The sequence below is a fragment of the Martes martes genome, assembly GCF_963455335.1.
Source record: "Martes martes genome assembly, chromosome: X".
Taxonomy (NCBI): Eukaryota; Metazoa; Chordata; class Mammalia; order Carnivora; family Mustelidae; genus Martes; species Martes martes.
In genome coordinates this window covers 14,714,619-14,736,899 of record NC_137897.1, presented here as the reverse complement: position 1 = coordinate 14,736,899, position 22,281 = coordinate 14,714,619, and the positions used below count along the sequence as shown (strand labels likewise).

At 39.1% G+C, this 22,281-nt stretch overlaps 1 protein-coding gene across 1 annotated transcript in view; it reads left to right on the top strand.

Moving 5' to 3' along the window:
• Window positions 1-21,673, top strand: part of BCLAF3 (BCLAF1 and THRAP3 family member 3) — a 58,109-nt gene extending 36,436 nt beyond the window's left edge. Inside the window, exons 9-12 of the mRNA XM_080794915.1 lie at window positions 4,933-5,047; window positions 7,557-7,652; window positions 10,978-11,133; window positions 20,624-21,673. Of these exons, the coding sequence (XP_080651041.1) occupies window positions 4,933-5,047; window positions 7,557-7,652; window positions 10,978-11,133; window positions 20,624-20,653 (397 nt within the window). The 3' untranslated portion in view covers window positions 20,654-21,673. The remainder of the gene's footprint in view (window positions 1-4,932; window positions 5,048-7,556; window positions 7,653-10,977; window positions 11,134-20,623) is intronic.
• The last annotated feature ends 608 nt before the right edge of the window (window positions 21,674-22,281 follow it).

Here is a 22,281-nt window from a genome sequence, read left to right as displayed (position 1 = left end):
ACTTTTTGGCTATGGTGAATTAGGGTGCTGTGAATATTCATGCACAAGTTTCTGTGTGGACATATGTTTTCATCTATCTTGGGTACATACCTGTGGTTGGAATTGCTGGGTCCTATGAGAGCTCTGTATTCAACTTCTTGATGAACTACCGGACAGCTTTCCACAGTGACTGCCTCATTTTACATCCCCATCAGCAGTGTATGAACGGGTCAGTTTCTTCACATCCTCACAAGTATTTGCTATTGTTCATCTTTAAAAAAAAAAAAGATTCAGAGAAAAAATCATTTAAAACCTTTAACTTTTTTCTTTCTTTTTTTTTTATTAACATATAATGTATTATTAGCCCCAGGGGTACTGGTCTGTGAATCACCAGGTTTACACACTTCACAGCACTCACCATAGCACATACCCTCCCCAATATCCATAACCCAGCCACCCTCTACCTAACCCCTCCCAACAACCCTCAGTTTGTTTTGTGAGATTAAGAGTCTCTTATGTAAAACCTTTAACTTTATCCTAATTCTATTTCCTTCTTAAAATAAGAAAACTGTTGATTTTATCCTTTTGTCTTAGAAATTCAGTCTGTGAAATTGATCTCATTACTGTTTTTGCATAAACCTGTTTAATCAAGTCATTATTTAGATTTCTGTAGAAATTCAGAAGAAATGAAATATGAAATCATAAATCACAGGATGTAGCAATTTCCCACCTGTGTGATCTTTTCTTTCTTCAAATAGTTATATGCAAGCTCTGTGTGTATGTTTGCCCACTGTTGTATTCCCACTGGCTTGAGCTCAATTCAGAGCTGTTGAATGAATGAAGACTTTGCAAAGGAATACATAGGACAGAGGATACTTACATTGTAATGCATTTAAGTTTTGATTAGTATTTATTCCCTAATACATAAGGTAATCTTTCCCAAGCAAACTGAATGCTGGGACATTCTGTCTAGTCTCAGAGACCCTATTCTCTCTCTCCCCCCTGACTTCTGACCAATTACCCTAATATCCCCATGTCTTCTCCTGACCCACTCTTTCTGCCTCTTGTATCCACTGTTCACAAAGTTCCATCCAGTGTTACCAAGGTGTTGTTCTGTATATATAGGTATGGTGTGTGTGGGATAAAGCAGCTTCAAAATAAAATCAGTAGACTTCGAGAGGACATCAGACTGCTGAGACTTTCCTTTTAGCTACATAGGGCATAGAAAACATCCAGTGAAAAGGTATACACCAAGTCCTTGTCCTCGTTGAGCTTACAGTTTAATGGTAGGAGAAAATAAATAAATACATGTTGGTGGGTGATAGGTGAAAGTAAGGCAAAAGAGGAAGCTTAATAGGACAGAGTGGTATGTGTGGTGTGATTTTATTTAGGCAGTTATGGAATGCACTTAGGATTTTTTTTTAATTGAGCAGGGATGTGAATTAAGTGAGGGAGTTAGCGGTAAGGTCTTTTAGGGGATAGTATTTTAAGAGAAGAAACTAAAGGCAAAGAGCCTCAGGCAGAATCATGCTTATTTCAGGACTAGAAAGCAGACCCTTAAGATTGTAACACAGTGGGAAAGGAAGAGAGTAGGTAGGTAAGGCCAGATTGCAGAGAACCTTGGAGGACATGATGACTTTGTAGTTTACTCTGGGTGAGATTATAAAGCATTCTGGGTTCTAACCCAAGAAGAAATATAATCTCATTTAAATTTTAAAAGATTCACCCTGGTTGCTGGGTAGAGAATGGACTATAAGAGCAAAAGAAAAATCATTTCTTTCTCATGTAGAGAAAGATTACAGTCAGGAAGTCAGAGCATGGTAGGTAGGGTAGACTTGCTCCTCGGATATCTTCTGCACGTGGTGTCTGCCTCATGGCCCAGGAGGGGTGTTTGTGCCTTGGCCATTGTGTCCATATTCTAGCCTTGTCATTAAAGACTTCATGGAATTTATGCAAGCAGCTCCAGCAACATTGGTCAAAATTTAGTCTCATGGCCATACCTAGCTGCAGGGAGGCTGAGAAATTGTTTCTTTAACTTGGACACTTTTGCCTGGTCACAAATCTATCAAATGGTTTACATTTTTTTATTATGGCAAAATGTACATATAATAAATTTTGCCATTTTAACCATTTTTAAATGTACGATGCATTGGCTTGAAGTACATCAACAGTGTTGTGCAGCTGTCCACGCTGTGCACTTCCACAGTTTTTTCATCTTCTCAAACAAAAGCTCTGTATCATGTAAAGAGTAACTCCCCATTCCCTTTACTTCCAGCCCCTGATAACCTCTATTCTTTCTGTCTCTGTGAATTTGCCTATTCTAGGTACCTCATATATATAAGTGGAATCATATATTAATTGTCCATTTGTTTCTGGCTTATTTCACATAGGATAATGTTTTCATCCAAGTTGTGTCATGTGTCAGAATTTCATTTTTTAAAAAAATTTCACTCCTTCGGGGCACCTGGGTGGCTCAGTGGGTTAAGCCTCTGCCTTCAGCTCAGGTCATGATCCCGGGGTCCTGGGATCAAGCCCCACACTGGGCTCTCTGCTCAGCGGGGAGCCTGCTTCTTCCTCCTCTCTCTGCCTGCTTCTCTGCCTACTTGTGATCTCTGTCTGTCAAATAAAAAAAAATTTCACTCCTTCATAAGGCTGAATAATATTCCATTGTATAAACTACATTTATTTGTCCATTTTTCTGCTGATGGACATTTACTTTGTTTCCATCTTCTGGCTACTGTAAATAATGCTGTCAGGGACATTGATAGCATCTTCTTTTTGATCATAGCCATCTTAGTAGGTATAAAATGTTATTGCATTGTGGTTTTGATTTGCATGTCTCTAATGGCTAATGATGTTGAGCATCTTTTCATGTCCCTTTTGTGTGTCTTCTTTGGAGAAATACCTATTTAAATCCTTTGCCCATGTTTTAAATTGGATTATTTTATTTTTATTATTGAGATGTAAGTTCTTTTTTATATTCTGGACATTACTCCATTATCCAGATATATGCTTTGCAAAGAGGATTTTTAAAAGTCCATTGTTTTACTTACAAAAGTAGTAGTATATTCTAATGGCAAACATTTAGAAGTATATAATAAGGTATAAAATAAAAATATAAGGCATTCTTAATTTCATGAGTCAGAGATGGCCACTGTTAATACATTTCCTGTCATTTATTTTTTCTGGGCACACATGTAGTATATTTTAGATAATTAAAATTATCCTTGGGGCACCTGGCTGGCATGTGACTCTTGGTCTCATGGTTGTGAGTTCGGGCCCCGCATTGGGTGTAGAGATTACTTAAAAATAAAAAATCTTGGGCGCCTGGGTGGCTGCGTCGGCCAAGTGGCTGCCTTCAGCCCAAGTCATGATCCTGGAGTCCCAGGATCCAGTCCTGCATCAGGCTCCCTGCTCAGAGGGGAGTCTGCTTCTCCCTCTGCCCCCTCACGCCGCTCTCATGCTCTCTCTCACTCTCTCTCAAGCAAATAAATAAAATCTTTTAAAAAAAGAAAAATAAAAATTTTTTTAAGTAGGCTCCACACACAATGTGGGGCTCAAACCCATGACCCCGAGATCAAGAGTCAATTGCTCTTACCAGTTGAGCCAGCCAGGCACCCCCACAAAATTTTTTTTTAAATTATCCTCCAAATAGAGCTTTGCACCCTACTCTTTTGACTTACTATCATATCATGAGCATTTTGCCAGAATGCCAGAGTTTTTAACATTTCATAATACTCTGACTAGTATTCCAAGTCAGGTTTGGGGGGTCAAAACTGGGGCCACAAAATGAACCACCCACAGTGCCTCCTGTGGGGATCGCAGCTTGCTGGCTAAGACAGGCAGGTGCACCAGCATTTATGAACGTGCGTGGTATGTGTGATGGCTTTCAAATGCTTCATGTGCACGTAACAGGGATATCTAGTCCACCTCCGAGGACCCTGGAACAGTGCAGTTGGAACTAAATCTTGAAGTTGATCTACGTGGAAGGAAATTATAATAGAAGGGATTGCTCACGTGAACTGGAGGACGCAGGAGAGATTGTGTGTGTCGGGAACTTCGAAGGGCTAAATGTTTCCAATGCCCAGTGTGCGTATGGGGGAGGTGGGAACAGAGCGACCCGTGAAACAGCAAGGGCCAGAGCGGGAAGGGCGTTGAAGGTCATGATGAGGAGTGTGGATTTTATCCTGATGTCAGTGGGGTACCCATGGAAGGGATTGAGGCAGAGCGGAGGCAGTGAGCAGTTTGTTCACCACAGAGCAGGAAGGGTCAAAGGAACGTTGTGGGGAGATGTGGGATGTGACAGGGAGAGGACTGCCCCAGGGCTGTGAAAATGAGGCCCCTCTTCCTTGGAAGAGAAGCCCAAGAAAGGACCTTCCCTCCCAGGTCCGGCTGCCTGAGAAGAGGACTTGGTGGCCTCTGGACATTATGACGACAGGAGAGGGGACCTATCCTTTGCTCCCGTGGCCCAGCAATGACAGAGGCCTCAGCTCTACCAGTGAGGGAGCCTGAGCCAGTGACATTCTTTGGTGCTTTCATTAATAAGAGTCTGTCAGCAAGGTGGGTGGCCCAGTGCTGCCAAAGTCTCAAGAGCAGTGATGATCTTCCCTCAGAAAACACGCATTCCACGGCTGGTTTCGGGGGTTACAGCCCCCAGGAAACCTGTCCTTGGACCCCAGATCGAGAACCCTGGTCCAAACCTTGTTTCGCCCTATTGCTGATTTTCAACTTAGCTAAATAATGTTTGTTGAAAAAACGAAGGTTTTAGCCCTGGTAACTGTCATTTCGTTTGTAGTGATAGATCTTTGAGGTGTGTTGTTGTTTGTTTGTTTGTTTTCACTGTTGTGCTGCTTTAATTGTCTCTGAAGGGGGCAATTTGATTTCTCTTTTTCACTTGTTGGGTAAAGGTAGACTAATAAAATATTCTTAACTTTGTCTCTTTCATTTTATTAGGAATGATCAGCCCTCCAGTTTTTCGAGGTTGAAGAATACTCATGCCGATGAATTCCAAAAACCTACGGATTTTATAAAGTCAAATTTTAGAAAATTTATTCAGAAACCTCACATGGTAAGATTGCAGTTTTAAATTTTTCATTTTTGTATACTCCATTCTCCTCACATGTATCTATATGTATAGAGATCACCAGTATTTTTCTAACTCTTCATTAAGTACATGTTAGGATTCTGTTGCTCAGTGTTAATAATCTGTTGAGTCTTACCCGTATGACAGAGGAGATCATTAATCTCTGATTTAGTAGGATTTTATTTCATTTATTATAGTACTAGCTTTCTTAAGATTTTTTTCCTTTAGATTTTTTGAGAACTACTTTATTAAGATATGATTTACATTCCATAAAATTTTTACCCATTTTAGGTATACAATTTAGTGATATTTTATAAATCTACCAAGATATGTAACCATCACCATAATCCAGTTTTATAACCTTTTATGACCCCCCAGTAATAGCCCTCATGCTTATTTGGTTATTCCCCTTTCCCACCCCTTGCTAACCACTAATCTACTTTCTCTCTCTAAAGATCTGCCCTTTCATAAGAGTTCAAAATATGGCAGCTGGCTTTCAAACTAAGAGCAAACAAGTGACAGCTAGAGAGTTGGAAGCCAGAGTCCACTTGTAATCTAATCTTGGAAGTGATGTTCTATCGCTTCTGTCATATGCTCTTTGTAAGAAGCAAGTCACTAGGTCTAGCTCACACTCAAGGGAAAGGGGATGACATAGGGGCCGGGATACTAGAATGGAGGCGCTCACTGGGAGCCTGGTCAGAAGCTGTCTGGTACAGTCCTCCCGCCAAGCCCTGGAATTCACATCCCTTCACTTGCAAAATACACCGCTCCCTACCATGGTGCCCCAGAGTCTCATCTCGTCACATGTATTCTTGTGCACTTACTCAAATTTGCAGACTTAGTATCACTTCAAGATGAGAAAAAAATTAAAAAAAAAAGATGACTGCTGTGTAAAGGGTTTTATATGACTTTTTTTTTAAACTGCGGGGAGAGAGAAAGGTGTGTAAGAGGAAGATTTGTGGGAAGCACAACGAATGGAATAGCAAATGGAATGAATAGAAGGTTGTAAGACTTGATTTTGGAAAAAAGAAGCTTCAGAATGCGCCCCATCTTCTCTGTTCCCATTAAAGGATTCTGGTTCTTTGCAGTTATAGTCTTAATGCTCTGACTTTCGATACTTCCCTAGTCATGGCAGGGAATGAAACAGTCACAGAGAGGAAAGGTACAGCATAGGGATATTGTAAGTGGTACTGTAATAATGTTGTGCAGTGACAGACAGTAGCTACACTTGTGCTGAACATAGCATAACACAAAGATTTCTTGAATCACCGTGTTGTACACCTGAAATTACTATAACACAGTGTCAACTACACTTCAATAAAAAGTTAAAAAAAATAACACATTTTAAATGTATAGGATTAGGGGTACCTGGGTGGCTCAGTGGGTTAAGCCTCTGCCTTCACTCAGGTCATGATCTCAGGACCCATGTTTTCATTCTATGACTTACTCATTTCATAACTGAAAGCCTAGATCTCCCACACCCTTTCACCCATTTTACCCATCTCCTCACCCCCTCTCCTCCAGCAACTATCAGTTTGTTTTCTGTATCTTTGGGTCTTTTTCTGCTTTTTGTTTGTTTATTCATTTTCTTTTGGTTTTCATATTCCACATACAAGTGAAATCATATGGTATTTGTCTTTCTCTGACTGATTTCATTTAGTGTAATACCCTCTAGGTCTATTCATGTTGTCGCAAATGGCAAGATCTCATTCTTTTTTTTTTTTAAGATTTTATTTATTTATTTGACAGACAGAGATCACAAGTAGGCAGAGAGGTAGGCAGAGAGAGAGGAGGAAGCGGGCTCCCTGCTGAGCAGAAAGCCCGATGCGGGGCTCGATCCCAGGACCCTGGGATCACAACCCGAGCGGAAGGCAGAGGCTTTAACCACTGAGACACCCAGACGCCCCAAGATCTCATTCTTTTTTTGACCAAGTAGTATTCCATTGTGTATATACCATATTTCTTTATCCATTCATCTATCGATAGACACTTAGATAGACAATAGCCGTATCTTGGCTATTATAAATAATGGTGTAAAAAACTGGGGTGCATATATCTTTTTGAATGACTATTTTCATTTTCTTTAGGTCAATACCCAGTATTGGAATTACTAGATTTTACGGTTTTTCTATTTTTAATTTTTTGGGGACCCTCCTCATTGTTTCCCAGCGGCTGTACCAGTTTACATTCCCACTAACAGTGCCTGAGGGTTCCTTTTTCTCCACATCCTTGCCAACACTTATTTCTTGTGTTTTTGATTCTAGCCATTCTGACAGGTGTGAGATGGTATCTTGTTTTAGTGTTAATTTGCATTTCCCTGATAATTAATGGTGTTGAGCATCTTTTCATGTGTCTGTTGGCCATCTGGATGTCTTCTTTAGAAAAATGCCCATTCACATCCTCTGCCCAAAACTGGTATTTTTTAAATGATAAGATGAACTTTTAAAAATAAAATTTAAATATATTAATCTATGCTAATACTTTTTTCATGCAGAATTATACTATGCAGAGAAAAGACATCATTACTCAGAAACCCTTTGGAGTTGAGGGAAGACGTCAAAACACAACAGGCTTTAGAAGACCTTTTAAGGTATTGAGTGTTATTTGCCATTTAATTCTAGCTTTGTGTTTATGCTTTGAGCATGTTCTAAGTGTTAGTAAACTAAAAGCTGCTTTTGTGATATTTCAAATAGTAGCTATAAACTAATGTTTCTGGACATAAATTTGTAGTTAACTATAATCAGTTTAATGATAGCCCCTTTCCTCAGGACTTGAGTTTCAGATATTTTTTTAGCCATTGGAACCCTTTTTCAAAGATTACATGGAAAACACAAATATATAAAATGGATGCAGATGGGCTGGCTCTTGATGAAGAGGCAGACAAGGTTCTAGACCTTCCATTTAAGCCTGCCCCTTTACTTCTAAGAAGTAAATGCATGGCTTTGTAACCTCCAGAGTTCACAGACTGAAAAATCCTGCCTGTAGGCATACAACCCTCAGAGGACTTCTGCATCATCTGAGAAAAATTCTGGTCCAGTAAGCTTTGTTAAAGCCTATGTCATTGCATTCCAATTGTTTGTGTAGCTATGTCTGATATAAGTGATTAATTATTCAGAACACCTCATCCCACAGACATACGAATAAGAATTATAGCATAAAGTATTATATTTCTTTCCTTGTTCTCAGAAGTTGACATACTTTTTGGGGAACCCGGGTGTCTCAGTCCATTAAGCGTCTGAATTCGACTCAGAGCATGATCTCAGGGTCCTGGGATCGAGCCCTGCATTGGGCTCTGTGCTCAGCAGGGAGTCTGCTTCTCCCTCTTTCTCTGCCCCTATTCCCAACTTGTGCTCTCTTTCTCTCTCTCTCTCTCAAATAAATAAATAAAATCTTAAAAAAAAAGTTGATATACTTTTTAAATCCATTTTGATGGAATTCCCTGCTTATGATTGGTATTTTATGAATATATTTTTAAAAGATTTTATTTATTTGGGGCACCTGGGTGGCTCAGTGGGTTAAGCCGCTGCCTTCGGCTCAGGTCATGGTCTCAGGGTCCTGGGATCGAGCCCCGCGTCGGGCTCCTTGCTCAGAGGGGAGCCTGCTTCTCTCTCTGCCTCTGCCTGCCTTTCTGCCTGCTTGTGCTCTCTCTCTCTCTCTCTCTCTCTGTGTCAAATAAATAAATAAAATCTTAAAAAAAAAAAAAAAAAGATTTTATTTATTTGAGCAAGAAAGAGAGCATGAGAGGGGATAGGGACAGAGGGAGAGGAAGAAGCAGACTTCCTGCTGAGCAGGGAGCCCAATGCAGGGCTCAATCCCAGAACCGTGGGATCACAACCTGAGCCAAAGACAGACACTTAACTGACTGAGCCAGCCAGGTACCCCACTTTATTAATATTTTTAACTCTACAGAACCTTTTTCCCCATCCCTCCAAAAGAAAGGAAAATAATCTAGGCTTTTTTGTGAGCAGCCTGGATAGAGTAGTTAGCTCGTTAAGAGAAAATTAATAGGAGCATAAAGGTAGTATAAACTGTCCCCAAACCATAGACTAAGAGGTAATTGAATGGTCTTCCATTAATACCTGGCTCGTTGAGAGCATAATTCCTAGATGTTGAAAGATTTTTTTTCCATTTGTAATAACACAATTTGAACGCATTGTGCAGATAACATTTTTAGCCAGTGTTTCATATACCTAAAAACAGGTGTGACATTAGATTTCCAAAAATAGCAGTGGCCATAGAATATAAACCTGTTTTATACTATCTTTTAACCTTGCATCCTGAGCCACAAAATCAACTGAAAATGTGACTGTGTAACTTAGAGGCAGTGTAGCTGGGCTTTTTGGTATGAGTGCTTCCTGTTGGTCAGATACAGCTTGTAGTATTTTTCTAAGTTCCTTACAAGGCCTATTTCCTGGTACCCTTTCTTCTTAGGGAAAATATCTTTAATATTAATTACTTTTAAATGTTTTTAAAATATATGCAATAATCTTTTCTTTTGACCAATCATTTAAAGCTGTGTAATGTTATATGATTGTTTAGAAATTCACAATTCTTCAGAGTAGAATTGGAAGGAGAAATAATCCTTTCTAAGAAAAGGAGCTATTTTATTAAAATTTGCTTTTTAATGGACTAATTCAAAGCAAGATAGTAGTCACTTTATTAGATATGTAAAAATGAACAGTGTAAATTTCAAGATCAGCTCTGATATGTTAAATTTGCACAGGTAGTTTTAATGAAACTATAGTGTCTTATTCTAATTATATCTTATCCAAATTTTTTGTAACCTTAAGAAAATAACTGGAAAATAGGCCTGGCATAAAGGCTTTTTTAAATAAAGCAATATGCTTCATTATGTATGACATACCCATTTGTTAAATAATTCTGGAAAGAGGGATGTGCTTGGTTTTTTGTAATTACTCCATTATAATACACCATTTGTACGTTTCCCACATGGCAACCAAACAAATATTCATTGTCCTCTTATGTCTGTTATAATACTGGGTAATATGCGGGCCAAGAAATGGTCTTTTTCAGTGTAAACTCTTATCTTGAAAATATTTGCTATACTGGTATTTTTGTGATAAATAAAGATTGGCTTGAAGATACTGACAGGAATGAAGTTAAGAGAGTTTTTGATTCTTAAATAGATGTTGATACTTAATGTTTTCCCCCCATTTGGGATTTGATATATTTCATTATGAATCAAAAGGATAATTTTAGCTCATTAGGTAAGGTATTTGAAAGTTACGTGTTTTCACATGACAAATTTAAAGAATTACAAGTTTTTTAACTTAGTTTTTTTTTTAATTTTTATTTATTTATTTGACAGACAGAGATCACAGAGAGGCAGACAGAAAGAGAGGAAGAGAAGCAGGCTTCCCGCTGAGGGGCTCAATCCCAGGACCCTGGGATCATGCCCTGAGCTGAAGGCAGAGGCTTTAACTCACTGAGCCACCCAGGTGCCCCTTAACTTAGTTTTTAAAATTGCTTTTATGTAGGGGCACCTGGGTGGCTCAGTTGGTTAAGCATCTGACTTCGGCTCAGGGCATGATCTCAGGGTCCTGGGATCAAGCCCCCTGTCATGGAACTCTGTGCTCAGCCAGGAGTGTACTTGTGTCTCTCCCTCTCTCTCTGCCCCTCCCTCCACTCATGCTTTCTCTCTCTCTCTCTCTCAAATAAGTAAATAAAATCTTTTTAAAAATTGCTTTTATGTAAATTTTAAAAATCATCATCTAAAATAAACTACAAGCCTAGTTTGAAGAAAACAGACTTTATAACCATCATTAACCTCTTCCCTTTTAATATATGTAGTGCCTAGAATCACGGGTGGTTCCAAGCATCAGACATTTTTCCATTTCTTATACTAATAGATTTGGAAGCTGTAGTTTTTGCACTTACTGTTTTTTTCTTTACAGACCAACTTCAGAGGCGGCCGATTCCAGCCCCACTATAAATCAGGCCTAGTACAGAAGAGCTTATACATTCAGGCTAAATATCAGCGGTTACGATTTGCTGGTCCAAGGGGATTTATCACTAATAAATTCAGAGAAAAATTACTGAGGAAAAAAAAGGTTAGTTGCATTATGGTCATTTAAAAGTATGAAGTGACTTTCGAGCTCCTAAATTATTTCTATTTAATGGATGAAGGTTTTTTTTAAATTTAATTTTGATTTAAGTTACAACCTAGAGCCCACAGATGTTCTTACTGCATGATAGTTGAAGACAAAGTTCAAGGAGTGATGATAATAGAGTTGTGAGACTGTTTAATGTTAAAATGCTTTTTGCTGTTGTGCCTCAAGTACCATGAATATGTCAGCTGTTTGAACTTTTTACTTTGGAATGTCTGTTGTATGATTAATCTTTGAAATGGAAATTCAGGTACAGACTTTTAACTGGTATATTTTAGCCTTATACAATGTGAATCATCTAAGTACCAAAAAATATTGAACTGACTGTATAAAAAAGGGCACACAATTACAAAATACACTAACTTTTCTTTCCCCCATTCATGTTGTTTTTTATTGTGATAAAATACATATAACATAAAATTTGCCATTTTAACCATTTTTAGGTATACAGTTCAGTGGTAGTAATTACATTCATAATGCTTTGCAACCATTACCACATGTGCTAATTCTTAATGTTAATAAAAAGTTTCTTGATAATTTGAATTTTGTTCTCTTTTAGTTGTGGATTGATTTTATTTAAATGTCATGTTGGTATTTGAAAATGCAGCATAAGTATGACATAAAATTACATTCTATCTATTTTAAATGAGAACCGTAGCATTACATCAGTTAATTGAGGCACGTTCGCCAATTTTCTGACTCATTTTTGTTCATTTGGGGCTATATTTTCTCTGAGAAATGTGTGTGTATCCAGTGTCACTGTTAAATAGTCCAACCGTGGTTTTATAAATTTTCTAACAGTAACTGTTTCCTTAAATATTCATACTTGTGAAACCTTTACACTGAGCTTGCTTAGTGATTTTAGTTAAACTTATTTTTCAAAAGATGTACTAGTAGAATGGAATTGACAACCATTTTTTTAAAGTCTAGAGTTAACTATCTTCCATAATTTCGCTCTCTCTTTTTTAAGTTTAGCTTTAACTGTATTTTCTGTAATTTCTCTCACCCCCCAATTTTAACTGAATACTTTTGGCAAAGTCTCTAATCTCACCACGCATGTTACTCTTGACGTTATTGATGTTAGAAATGCCATCCCTTCTTTAAAAATGTGAATGTAATTGGACACATTTCCCCCTCTTGTACACCTCCCTACTGTCAGATTGAGTTGCTGCTTTTCTTCCTGTCTCGTGTGGCACGTTTCTCTGCAGCAGACCTTCTAGGTATTTGTCCCCAGTCACAGCTGGCAGCCTGGCTGTTCGCAGGGAAGCGAGTCACTGACTTCCACTCAAGGAGGAAGGCTGAGGCAAGCCTTATTCTCAGTTGCAAGGTTGGGTTTCAGGTACTTGTGTTTCTCTTCTGTTTGCTCTGTGTTATCTTCCTTTGACTCTATTTTTTCCTCCAGTTTTTAGATGACTGGGGGTTCCTGAGTGCTTGACTGTCTGCTTCAGCCTGCAGTTTCTGTATGCGCATTGAACTTGTGCCATTTAGTCTTTCTTTTTTTAGCCTCACTGTGTCCATTTCTTACTGAGCACCCAGTCCTTCCAGACCACAGTGACCACCAGCTTCACTTAACAGCAAATAGAAACCAGACATCAGGCCTTCATCTTAGGACATAAGAAGTGTGTCCCGGAAGGGCACCTGGGTGGCTCAGTTGGTTAAATGTCCATCTCTTGATTTTGGCTCAAGTCATGATCTCAGTGTCCTGAGATCAAGGCCCCCCATTGGGCTCTGCACCGTACAGAGTCTGCTTGGGATACTCTCTCCCTCTGTCCCTCCCCCCATTCACACATGCTATCTGTCTTCCTCTCTCTCTTTGTAATGAATAAAAATCTTTAAAAAAAAAAAAAAAGAAATGTGTCCTAGAGGGGGCCACAAGCTGCTATGAGTCTCCAGTCTTTGGGGCCTTGGCTTTTGTATCATCCAAGATGTATCAGTTACATCCAAAATGTAGCACTAAGGTCCAGTGCAGCTCATAGCCTGCCACCTTTTGCCTTTTGCTGCCATCTGAGTGCTTTAGAAGTAGTCCTGACACACTGCACATTTTAACAGTCAGTGTCTACTACTCTTTTTCTTAGGCCTACCCCTCTGGATGCTACTTCATATGTCTTTGTTGTGTAGCTACGTTGACATGGACTTTTCCATTCTGGCTAGTGTCAGTGCCTACAAGCAAGGCGTAAATAGGCTTTTTATAGGTTTGCGTTTGAACAAGGCCCAGCTCTACCAATATGGCGTGAAATTAGGTACGTGCACTACTTCTAGCACCCTACGTGATGGTTGAGTTCCACATACTCCAACCTTTAGGGAAAGGAATGAGGCATTGGGCATCGCAGGTCTCTGTTTCTGCCAAGGTCTGCAGTAGGGTACTTAAGGCTTACCTGGCCTTTGGGCTGTCCCAGTGGTTCCGTGCGCTCTGAAACCCTGTTCTACGTGTATAAACTGATGACTTAGACCCGTTCATTTCACCTCATCCTTTATGTCCTGAAGAAAAGAGATGAAGGCTTGGAGTCTTCAGTTTTTTTCCAGTCTTGCTTGTGTCCCCTTCCCCTTAGATTAGGGACACTTGTGCTCAAATAGAGTTACTGAGTGTGAAGTGCCATTTGTATCACTTTTCATCTCAAGCTTCTGTATTGGAGAGAACTTTGAAGGTGTGTCCCGGAGAGAAGCTGTAGTCTGGGCAGTATCTGTGCACTGGTCTGACTTTTTGCCCTGATAGGGAGTTCATTCTTTTAATTGTTATTAGATCACCACCTAGATTAATTAAAGATTCATGACCAATGAATTCATCTAGGAGCTGCTTGAGCCCGAGATGAGATATGAACGTACACATTCGTACATGCCTCGTAGTCAGCCAGGAAGGCTTAGATTGATCTCGTCTGGACTGCTCACTCCCTGGCCCTGGTGAAATGCCTGGGATGATCCTTCATGGCGTGAAAATCTTGTGATGCCCAAATGTAGTAGGATCTGGTTACTGTGCCATCAGACATGGGCTTCCGCTCTCCAACAGTGAACGGTCTCGCAGGGGGAGGGAGATTGATCCTAGACGTGCTCCTGGTATGTCTTCCTGTCCTGCTTAACAAGAGCAGTTGTGGCTCCCCAGCTGCCAACAAAGGAGCAGGATTCTCAGGCAGGATTAAGAAGTACGGAAGTGAGATTCTTCCTCCCGATTTATCTGCACTTGTCATTATTAATCCCATTCTGGCACCCAGATTCCCTTTTACTGTGTCACCTTTCTCTTGAATTCTGTGCTTGGGCTAGAAGATGAGGGGGGCGGGAGGCATGTCTGTGACCACCTGGAATAAAGCTGGTCTTCTCTTCGCATTCACAAGTGACCCCCTTAAATATCCTCCACTCATCACAAAGTTTTCAGAAACTCTTGAGGGTCAGAATATGTACCAGAGTAGGACAAAGAACGCAGTAAAAATTCATGAAACCACCTCTGAGAACACCGCCTCTGAGAAGGTGCTAGCAGTTGTGTGTTCAGTCAGGAAGACCTGGCATTCCTGAGCATCGCAGATGCACTAGCGGTCCTCAGGGGGCCCGTCAGCAAGGTGCCTACCGGAGCGCCGGCCGTGGATGCGAAGGAGAGAAAGGAGAGAGTGTAAAGACCCTGCAAGAGGGAAGTTAAACACTGGTGTCTGTGGTGCTTGGGCTTGAAAAAACCCTCAGAAGTTGTGGAGTGCAGAGATAGGCTGGGAGCCAAGATCAGGGGACTCAGCAAGACTCTGTCACGCACCTGCTTCGTCCCTGGAGCTGAAGTGTGCTCGGGGGGCATCATCACCTTCAGACATTTCTGACCTCAGGAGCCTCCAGTTTTCCTGTCTGCGTCTCTGACTTCTCTGTTTTATTTGGTGCTTTCTCTTCGTCCATGCATCCTTTAAAAAATACAGGCATTCCCTAGCATTCTTTCTTCTGTTTATTCTTTCTGCTTGCTTTCATTGCCCTCACCTCTTCCCAAGATCCTAGCCATTACCTCTGGTGATGTCTTTAGCCCTGACCATTCTCCAGAGCTACAGATTTCCAGCTGCCTCCAAGACACCCTCACATGGCTGCCCTGAAGGCACCTCATGTTCAGCATGTTCAAAATCAGACTTTCACTGACACACACTGTAGCATGGGTGACCCTTAAAAACATGATGCTATGTGACAGAAGTCTGTCACAGAGACCACCTATTGTATGAGTCCATCTATATGAGACACTCAGAATAAATGAAGCCATAGAGATAGGAAGTAGATTAGCAGTAGCCAGAGACCGGGGAATTAGGAGAAAATAGGGGCATGTGTGTGCCTTCTAACAGGTATAAGGATTCTTTGTGGCTGAGAAAATACTCTGAAACCAGTTGTGGTTACTGATGATTGCACACCTCTGTGAAGATACTAAAAAACTGTTGAATTCTGTGCTTTAAATGGCTAAGCTTTAAATGGTGTGTGAATTAGATCTCAGTAACACTGTTAAAATCAAACTCGCTTTCCTCCCCAGACCACTGGTTTTTCCTTGCAGCCAGCCAGCCAGTCTAGAAACTTCTGGTAATCCTCCTGGTTCTCCTTCCTACATCAGCCAGTGCAAGTCCTCTATCCCTCATTCATCTCATTCATTTTCATGGCTGCGTATTATTTCCATTCTGTGCTTACATACCCTGAAATTTTGAAAAATTATTTACCTCCTTTGCACACTTTTAGGTCAGTTTCTAATAGTATTTTTTTTGGTCATAAGTTTAAATTGTTATAAGGGGTATATATAATTTCTGGCATATAAATACTGAGAGTCTTAACTAAAAGTGTTACATCATTCTTTGGAAGCTCTACAGTGGAACTTCACACCACCGAAATTTGATGACTTAACATCATTCATTTTCTAAAATATGCAAACAACCTCTTTTATTGTAAGAAATTTTGTTATCATTCCCTTTTTTGCCTCAAATTTGGATTTCATTGTTTCCCCCATAGACTTTTGTCTTGGGAAGTTTTTATTGATCACCAAATCAAAGTTGACATATAATGTTAATAGATTTCTGTGACTCTTAGGCGTTAAATATTTCCTGTGCATTCAGGTAGCCTTGTAGTTGATCAAAGTAGCATAAATATATTACAGGTTTTTTAAAGTATTAATTAGACAAAAGTTGTATTGGAAACGCATATCTCTTTTCAGATAGTTCATGTATTCGCATAGAAATGTTACTTATTGCTAGTAGAATAATGTAGTGTTCTAAGTATCCATTCTAATTCTATTTTTTTTTCTTTTTATAGATGTAAGTCCTGAGAAACTTTGTCTATATGATTAAGTAGATGAGAATGAAAGGACTTTCCTTGTAGCAATGCCACTTGGTTCTTTGGACTCACTCTGAATTATAGGCCAAAAAAACACTTAGTGATCTGTCATTGAAAACTGTTTTGAATGTTCTTTTACTGACAGCTCGACTTTGTCCTCCTTCAATTTTATTAAACAGAAGCAAAGAATCAGAAGCCATGTGGCTTGCAGAAATATGCTACTTACTACTAGCTGCTAGGACAGGTTCATTTTCTTGACATCATTGCCAGTATTTCCAATTGCCCTGTTTTGGGGGATCCCCAGGTAACGCAGAGTAGTAAAATTCAGGATGAGAAGGTGTATCTTTCTCATATAAAGTAGGAGGTGAGGGACCAGCCCTAACCAGTTGTGCAGACAGGTTAATTTTGGAAAGTGAACACTGGGAATTTGAAGATCTAGATATTACTTCTTTCCAAACTATCTGTCCCCATATGCTCCTTGGAAAGTCTTCACGTGTCCCTAATGGTAGGCATACCCCAGTTTGGTAATTGCTGACATACTTAACCAAGCCTCTGCTGATGACTTTGGGATAGCTTCCAGGTTTTCTTTATTTTTGGTAACACCACTGGGCACACTGACATTTTGGCACCTTGCCATAGTCTGCCTTTTACTCGTTTCTCCTCTGACCAGAGTACCTGAAAGGGCCTGTTTACCTATACCCTAGCCAGTTCTCCACGTTATCAGTCTTTGTTATCCATTGTCAATCGAATAGAAGGAAACAGTTCTCATTTACCTTTCTTTGGTTATTAATGATGCAAGCATTGTTTTATGGGTCTATTGGCCGATTGCATACCTTCCCTCAATTTCCTTATTTCTGTGCTTTGCCAGCATTTCTGTTGTGGGATAGTACTTTTTCTTATTTATTTGTAAGCACTCTTGATTTATTGAGGGTATTAACCTGTTATACATTTTGCTGGTATTTATTTTATGTTTGTCAGTTGTTTATGGTGGCTTTTACATCACAAAACTTATAAATGTTCATGAGTCTATTTGAGTTGGTTCGATATGGCTTCTAGATTTCCTGTCATCCTTACAAAAATTCCTTATGGTATTTCCTTTAAGTGGTTTTATGGTTAATTTTTTAAACATATATGTATTTATTCCCTTTAGAATTCATTTTTATGAAATAACGTGAGCTTAGAATCTAATTTTTTCCCAATGAATTGTCAGTTTTTAAACACCATTAATTGAATAATTTGTCCTTTCCCCCACTGATTGAAAATGCTACCTTTAGTGTATGCTACATTCTTATGTATTCCTCATCTGTCATTGGAATCTTTGGAGCCTCTAACTTGTTTCCTTGTCTGCTGTGATTTACTTATTCTGTCCATTTGCTACTAGCACAGTTATTGTCCCAAAACACAGATTGAATCATGTCACTCTTAGGCAAACTCCTTCCAAGGATTCTATTGCCTACAAGAGAAGAGACCAGACTTTTTCGCCACCTCCAGTCCTAATAAGCTGCCTTTCTAAGCACAATTCGTCATGGACCCTCTGCTTTTTGGAGCATAACAGACATTTTCATGTGCTTGTGTTTGCTGCTGGTGTTCTCTTGCCCAGAAGTAGCCTCCTGATCCTCATGGTTTTCTTATTAAATCCTGTTTTCCTTTTTTTAAACCTGTTTTCCTTTTAAGACCAACTGTAAAGCCTCACCAGGGCTGCCTCTTGTTCCATTTGGTCTCTTACTGTTGCTGTTTACTTTCCTGTTTCCCCAGATAGATCATCAGCTCCTTGAGGATAGGGGGTACCTCGTCAGTCTTCATATCTTCCCCTTTTTGCCTTTCATATAGCCTGTCTTCAGAAAATGCCTGTTGAGTAGAATCAAGCCTAATCATATATACATACACACGCTCTCACACGTCCATGTATAGCTCTAGAAAGTTAGTGAGTGCTACCCATTGTGTCAGGGGTCCCCAGGACCAGCCCCAGGTCTGGTGATTGGCTGCGAGCACTCAGGAGACTGAGCACACGGTGGCACTCACAGCTGTGATGTGTTAGAGTGGAAGCCTCATGGCACATCCGCAGAGGGAATTGGCACGCAGGCGACGCCCAGAGGACACCAGGTGCAAGTTTCCCAGAGTCCTCTCCCAGTGGAGTCGCACAGGACGTGCTTAATTCCTCCCGCAACGTGCTGTGATAACACATGTGAAATGTTGCCAACCAGGAAAGCTCATTAGAGACTTGGTGGCGGGGGTTTATCGAGGGCTGGTCATGTGGGCACCCTCAGCCAGTTACATGCCCAAATTCCAGACCCTCAGAAGGAAAGCAGGTGTTCACCGTAGACCATATTGTTCGCACAGTTTAGACACTCGTCCATGGTGCAAATCCTCCCCAAATCTAAGTTCCTGGCTGTAAGCCAGTGTCCGACCTTGGAAGCAGGACTTTCAAAGGATAGCAGTCAGGCATCCTTTGCTGTATTAACTCATCAGTACAACCATAGTTTCAAAGAGCTTAATTTCACAAATGGCAAATGTCTAAAGAGAGGAAGAAAACTCAGTATGTTGGGAATGGCCAGAGAAAGTAGCTAAGTACTTTGAGTTTCACTCTCCTCTTACAGAGGAGGTAAACTGAGTCAGAGAGAAGTGCAGGGCATAGAAGGGACGACAGCCGAAGATCCGTATTTGGTGGCAGAGTGTAGAGAGTTGGGTAAAGATAGGAGTGTGCAACTTCTAGAAGGCCTCAAAAGCTGGGGAAAATATGGAGGATGTGATAGAGAAGTAGAACATCCTGCTAGACTGAGGAGAAAGTGCTGTCGAAGAGGATTCCTTGATGAGCAGTGGGTACGCAGGGTTCTGGGGAGGAGACGATATTCAGGAAGACCCACGAGGGAGCATTTGCAGTGATACCAAGTGTCAGATTAAGAAGATTTAGACTACCGTGGTGCTCGTATATCTAGTTCCAATTCTGCTTAAAGTAGGTTTTCAAATAATTGGAAGAATGGGGGATCAAGCTGAGAGATGGTGTGGGAGAGAAGCTATGGCAAGGGTGAATGTGATTCAGAATAATTGTACATTTGTAAAAACAAGATATTTCAGTTGAAACATTTTTAAGAATTATTATAGTCAGAGTTTCCTTTTAAAGTTGTTAGTAGGCAACGGATATTTGAAGGTCGACATTTATGATTTTTATATTATATAACAAGCAAAGAAATGGGACACAATGAAGTCTACTTCTATTTAAAGGAATGATGTTGACAAAAAATATATATATGTTATATATATATATATATGCATGTATTTTGAACATTTCACTAATTAATCAAAATTGAAAGAAGAATAAGAATTTTCTATCAGCACTGCCTTTGTTTGGAATTAAATGTTTCCATACTAATGTAAATGCCAAAAAATAAATCAACTTTTAAATTTCTTTCAGTTTTAATAATGTAAGATCCTAGTAAAAGGTAAGGATATATGTATTAATAAATATTTTTAATGTCCCAGAAAAACATGCCATTTACCATTTTTGCTCTTTTATTAGTTGCATGTTATTCTGTCCAGTTTGTGGTTGGTAATTTAATATTTTTGTATAGCATCACAGTATAGAATCCACGTTTCATTACCCTCTTTAATCACAGTTTTATTGTTGTGAACTCCTTTTCCTGTGTTTATGGAAGCCTTACATCTTTTTATGTTGTAGGTAACCATCCAAAAGCAAGAATGCTTCCCCATCTCCCCAGTAGCTTTCTCTGTCAGCCAAGCTAGAAGAGTCCATATCGTTTTAAAATTAAAGATACCATATGATGACTAGTTTAAGACTATGTGTGTGTCCCACCAGGCTCTGTGCTTGAGGAGCTAAGTTTTAAGGGTCTTGAATTTTTTTTTTTTAATAATCCCCAGTGAAACTCACCCAAATAGCAGAATGCCTTTTCATCAACTTACTAATACCAGCGTGCTGAGTGTCATATATTTTCTTTGTCCTACTGACTTAACCGTTTGATATCTGCTTTGATGTGTTCTGTTGTTACTTTGCGTCTTTGGGGTTCCACATACCTTTGTGGGGGTCTTGGCTGCAAGTGGTTCCTACATAAATTAAAATATTTTGACAATTACAATGTGAAAAAACTCCAGCTCAGATGTTATAACTGACTCTTCTTTTGAAGTCTGTATTTCTTTTGTTTTCTCTCAATAGGAATATGCAAACATTGCCACAGCAATCTAATCTGGAATTATTACATATGGAAACGACACTACAGGATGATACTTGGGAGCATCTCTTTTTGTCAGGAGTTAAAATTGGCACTAAAGCACTAATACTGTAACTTTCTTGATAAAATAACTATTTTTCTGTAGTGGAATGCTGCAACTTTTTTACACTTAATTGCTTTTAAATTACAGTATTCAATTTAAAAGTTGTATTAACTACAGTTTCTTTTGCAAAAAGTCTCAAAAGGGCATTATTTGTTGATGCATTTTTCTCTGAGCATGGTTTCATAGAGAACTTACCTGAGTTATATCCAGACGTTTATATGTTAGAAGTTTTGCTTATGTAATAAAAACAAAAGTATCTGAATTGTATAGTGTCTGTACATGAGAGAACTCGAAACAGTGGCCTTATGGTAGCAAATTTTATACCAGATTTTTCTTTTTTCTGATGACAGTTTGGCTTATAACTTGAAATTTTCTTAAGTTTCTGAATATCAAGGCCTATATAATTTATACATTTCATATTATGAAATAAGAAGGCACGACAAAAGGTGCTTCACAATTTCCATCAGGTAGTTAGGAGTGCACTGAATTTTTAGCAATTGGTTCATTCAGTTTTTTCCACCACTGTTTGCTCTTTCCAATTTCAAAATGCTGTTGTGGAAAATATGTAAAGATTTTGTAATTTATATTCCATCTTACTTTCCCTCAGGGCAAGCTTGTGCATATCATATTTTTAAAGGCTTTTTAAAAATCTGACAGACAAAATCTCATATTTGGAAATTGTACTTTACTACTACAGCATTATACATTTTGCAAGCACATACAAAGTGTTTATTTTCAGTTCAGTTGTATTGAGTACCTACTAGCGTAAGATAAAATTGGTGGGATTTTAAATGATGTTTTAGGTCCTGGTACCTTATTTCTTTATGTTTTCTTTGTTCTGCTTAATAGTACATATACATTCCCAATTAAACTTTTGTGAAATGTTTATTTGTAATAAAATAAAATACTGTTGCTCCTTCTGCTTGAAGTTACTTGCCAGTTTGTGAGAACATTATTTTAATTTCATACAAAGGCAGAACTTTTAAAATCAAAGTCTGGTAAGAACTTGATTTCTCATGACTGGATTATGAAAAAATCTCACAGCAAACATTTAACTTTTTTTTTTTTTTTTTACATATCTTTGTAAGATAGGGCAGCTATTTCCTTAGTGGGTCAGTAATAAGTGAAGTGAAGAGGACTAGCATTAAAGTTGGCTAATAAATTTAGGTAGATGGCCTGTCTTAATGCTGTGTACCATCTCTGTAGGTCAGCTTTTCCAACATATTTAACATTCCACTTTGGTAAGAAAGAAGTACGTGTGTGCAGTAGTATGACAACTTTCTATTGTGTGAGGTACTCATAACATCTGCCTTAAATTTTAAAAGAATTCATTTATTCTCATATCCTGGGGGATGCTTATGAGCCTTGAGTATTTAACCATTTGGTTAACACATATTTAGTGCACAGATTCTGTGCTAAAATTACAACAGTGAATAAAAGAACAAGACACTCAGAGCCTGCCTTTATGGTCCAAACAGTCTGATAAGGAAACCAGACATTGAACTTGGAAATGTAACTTGGTACACTGCATTAATTCTC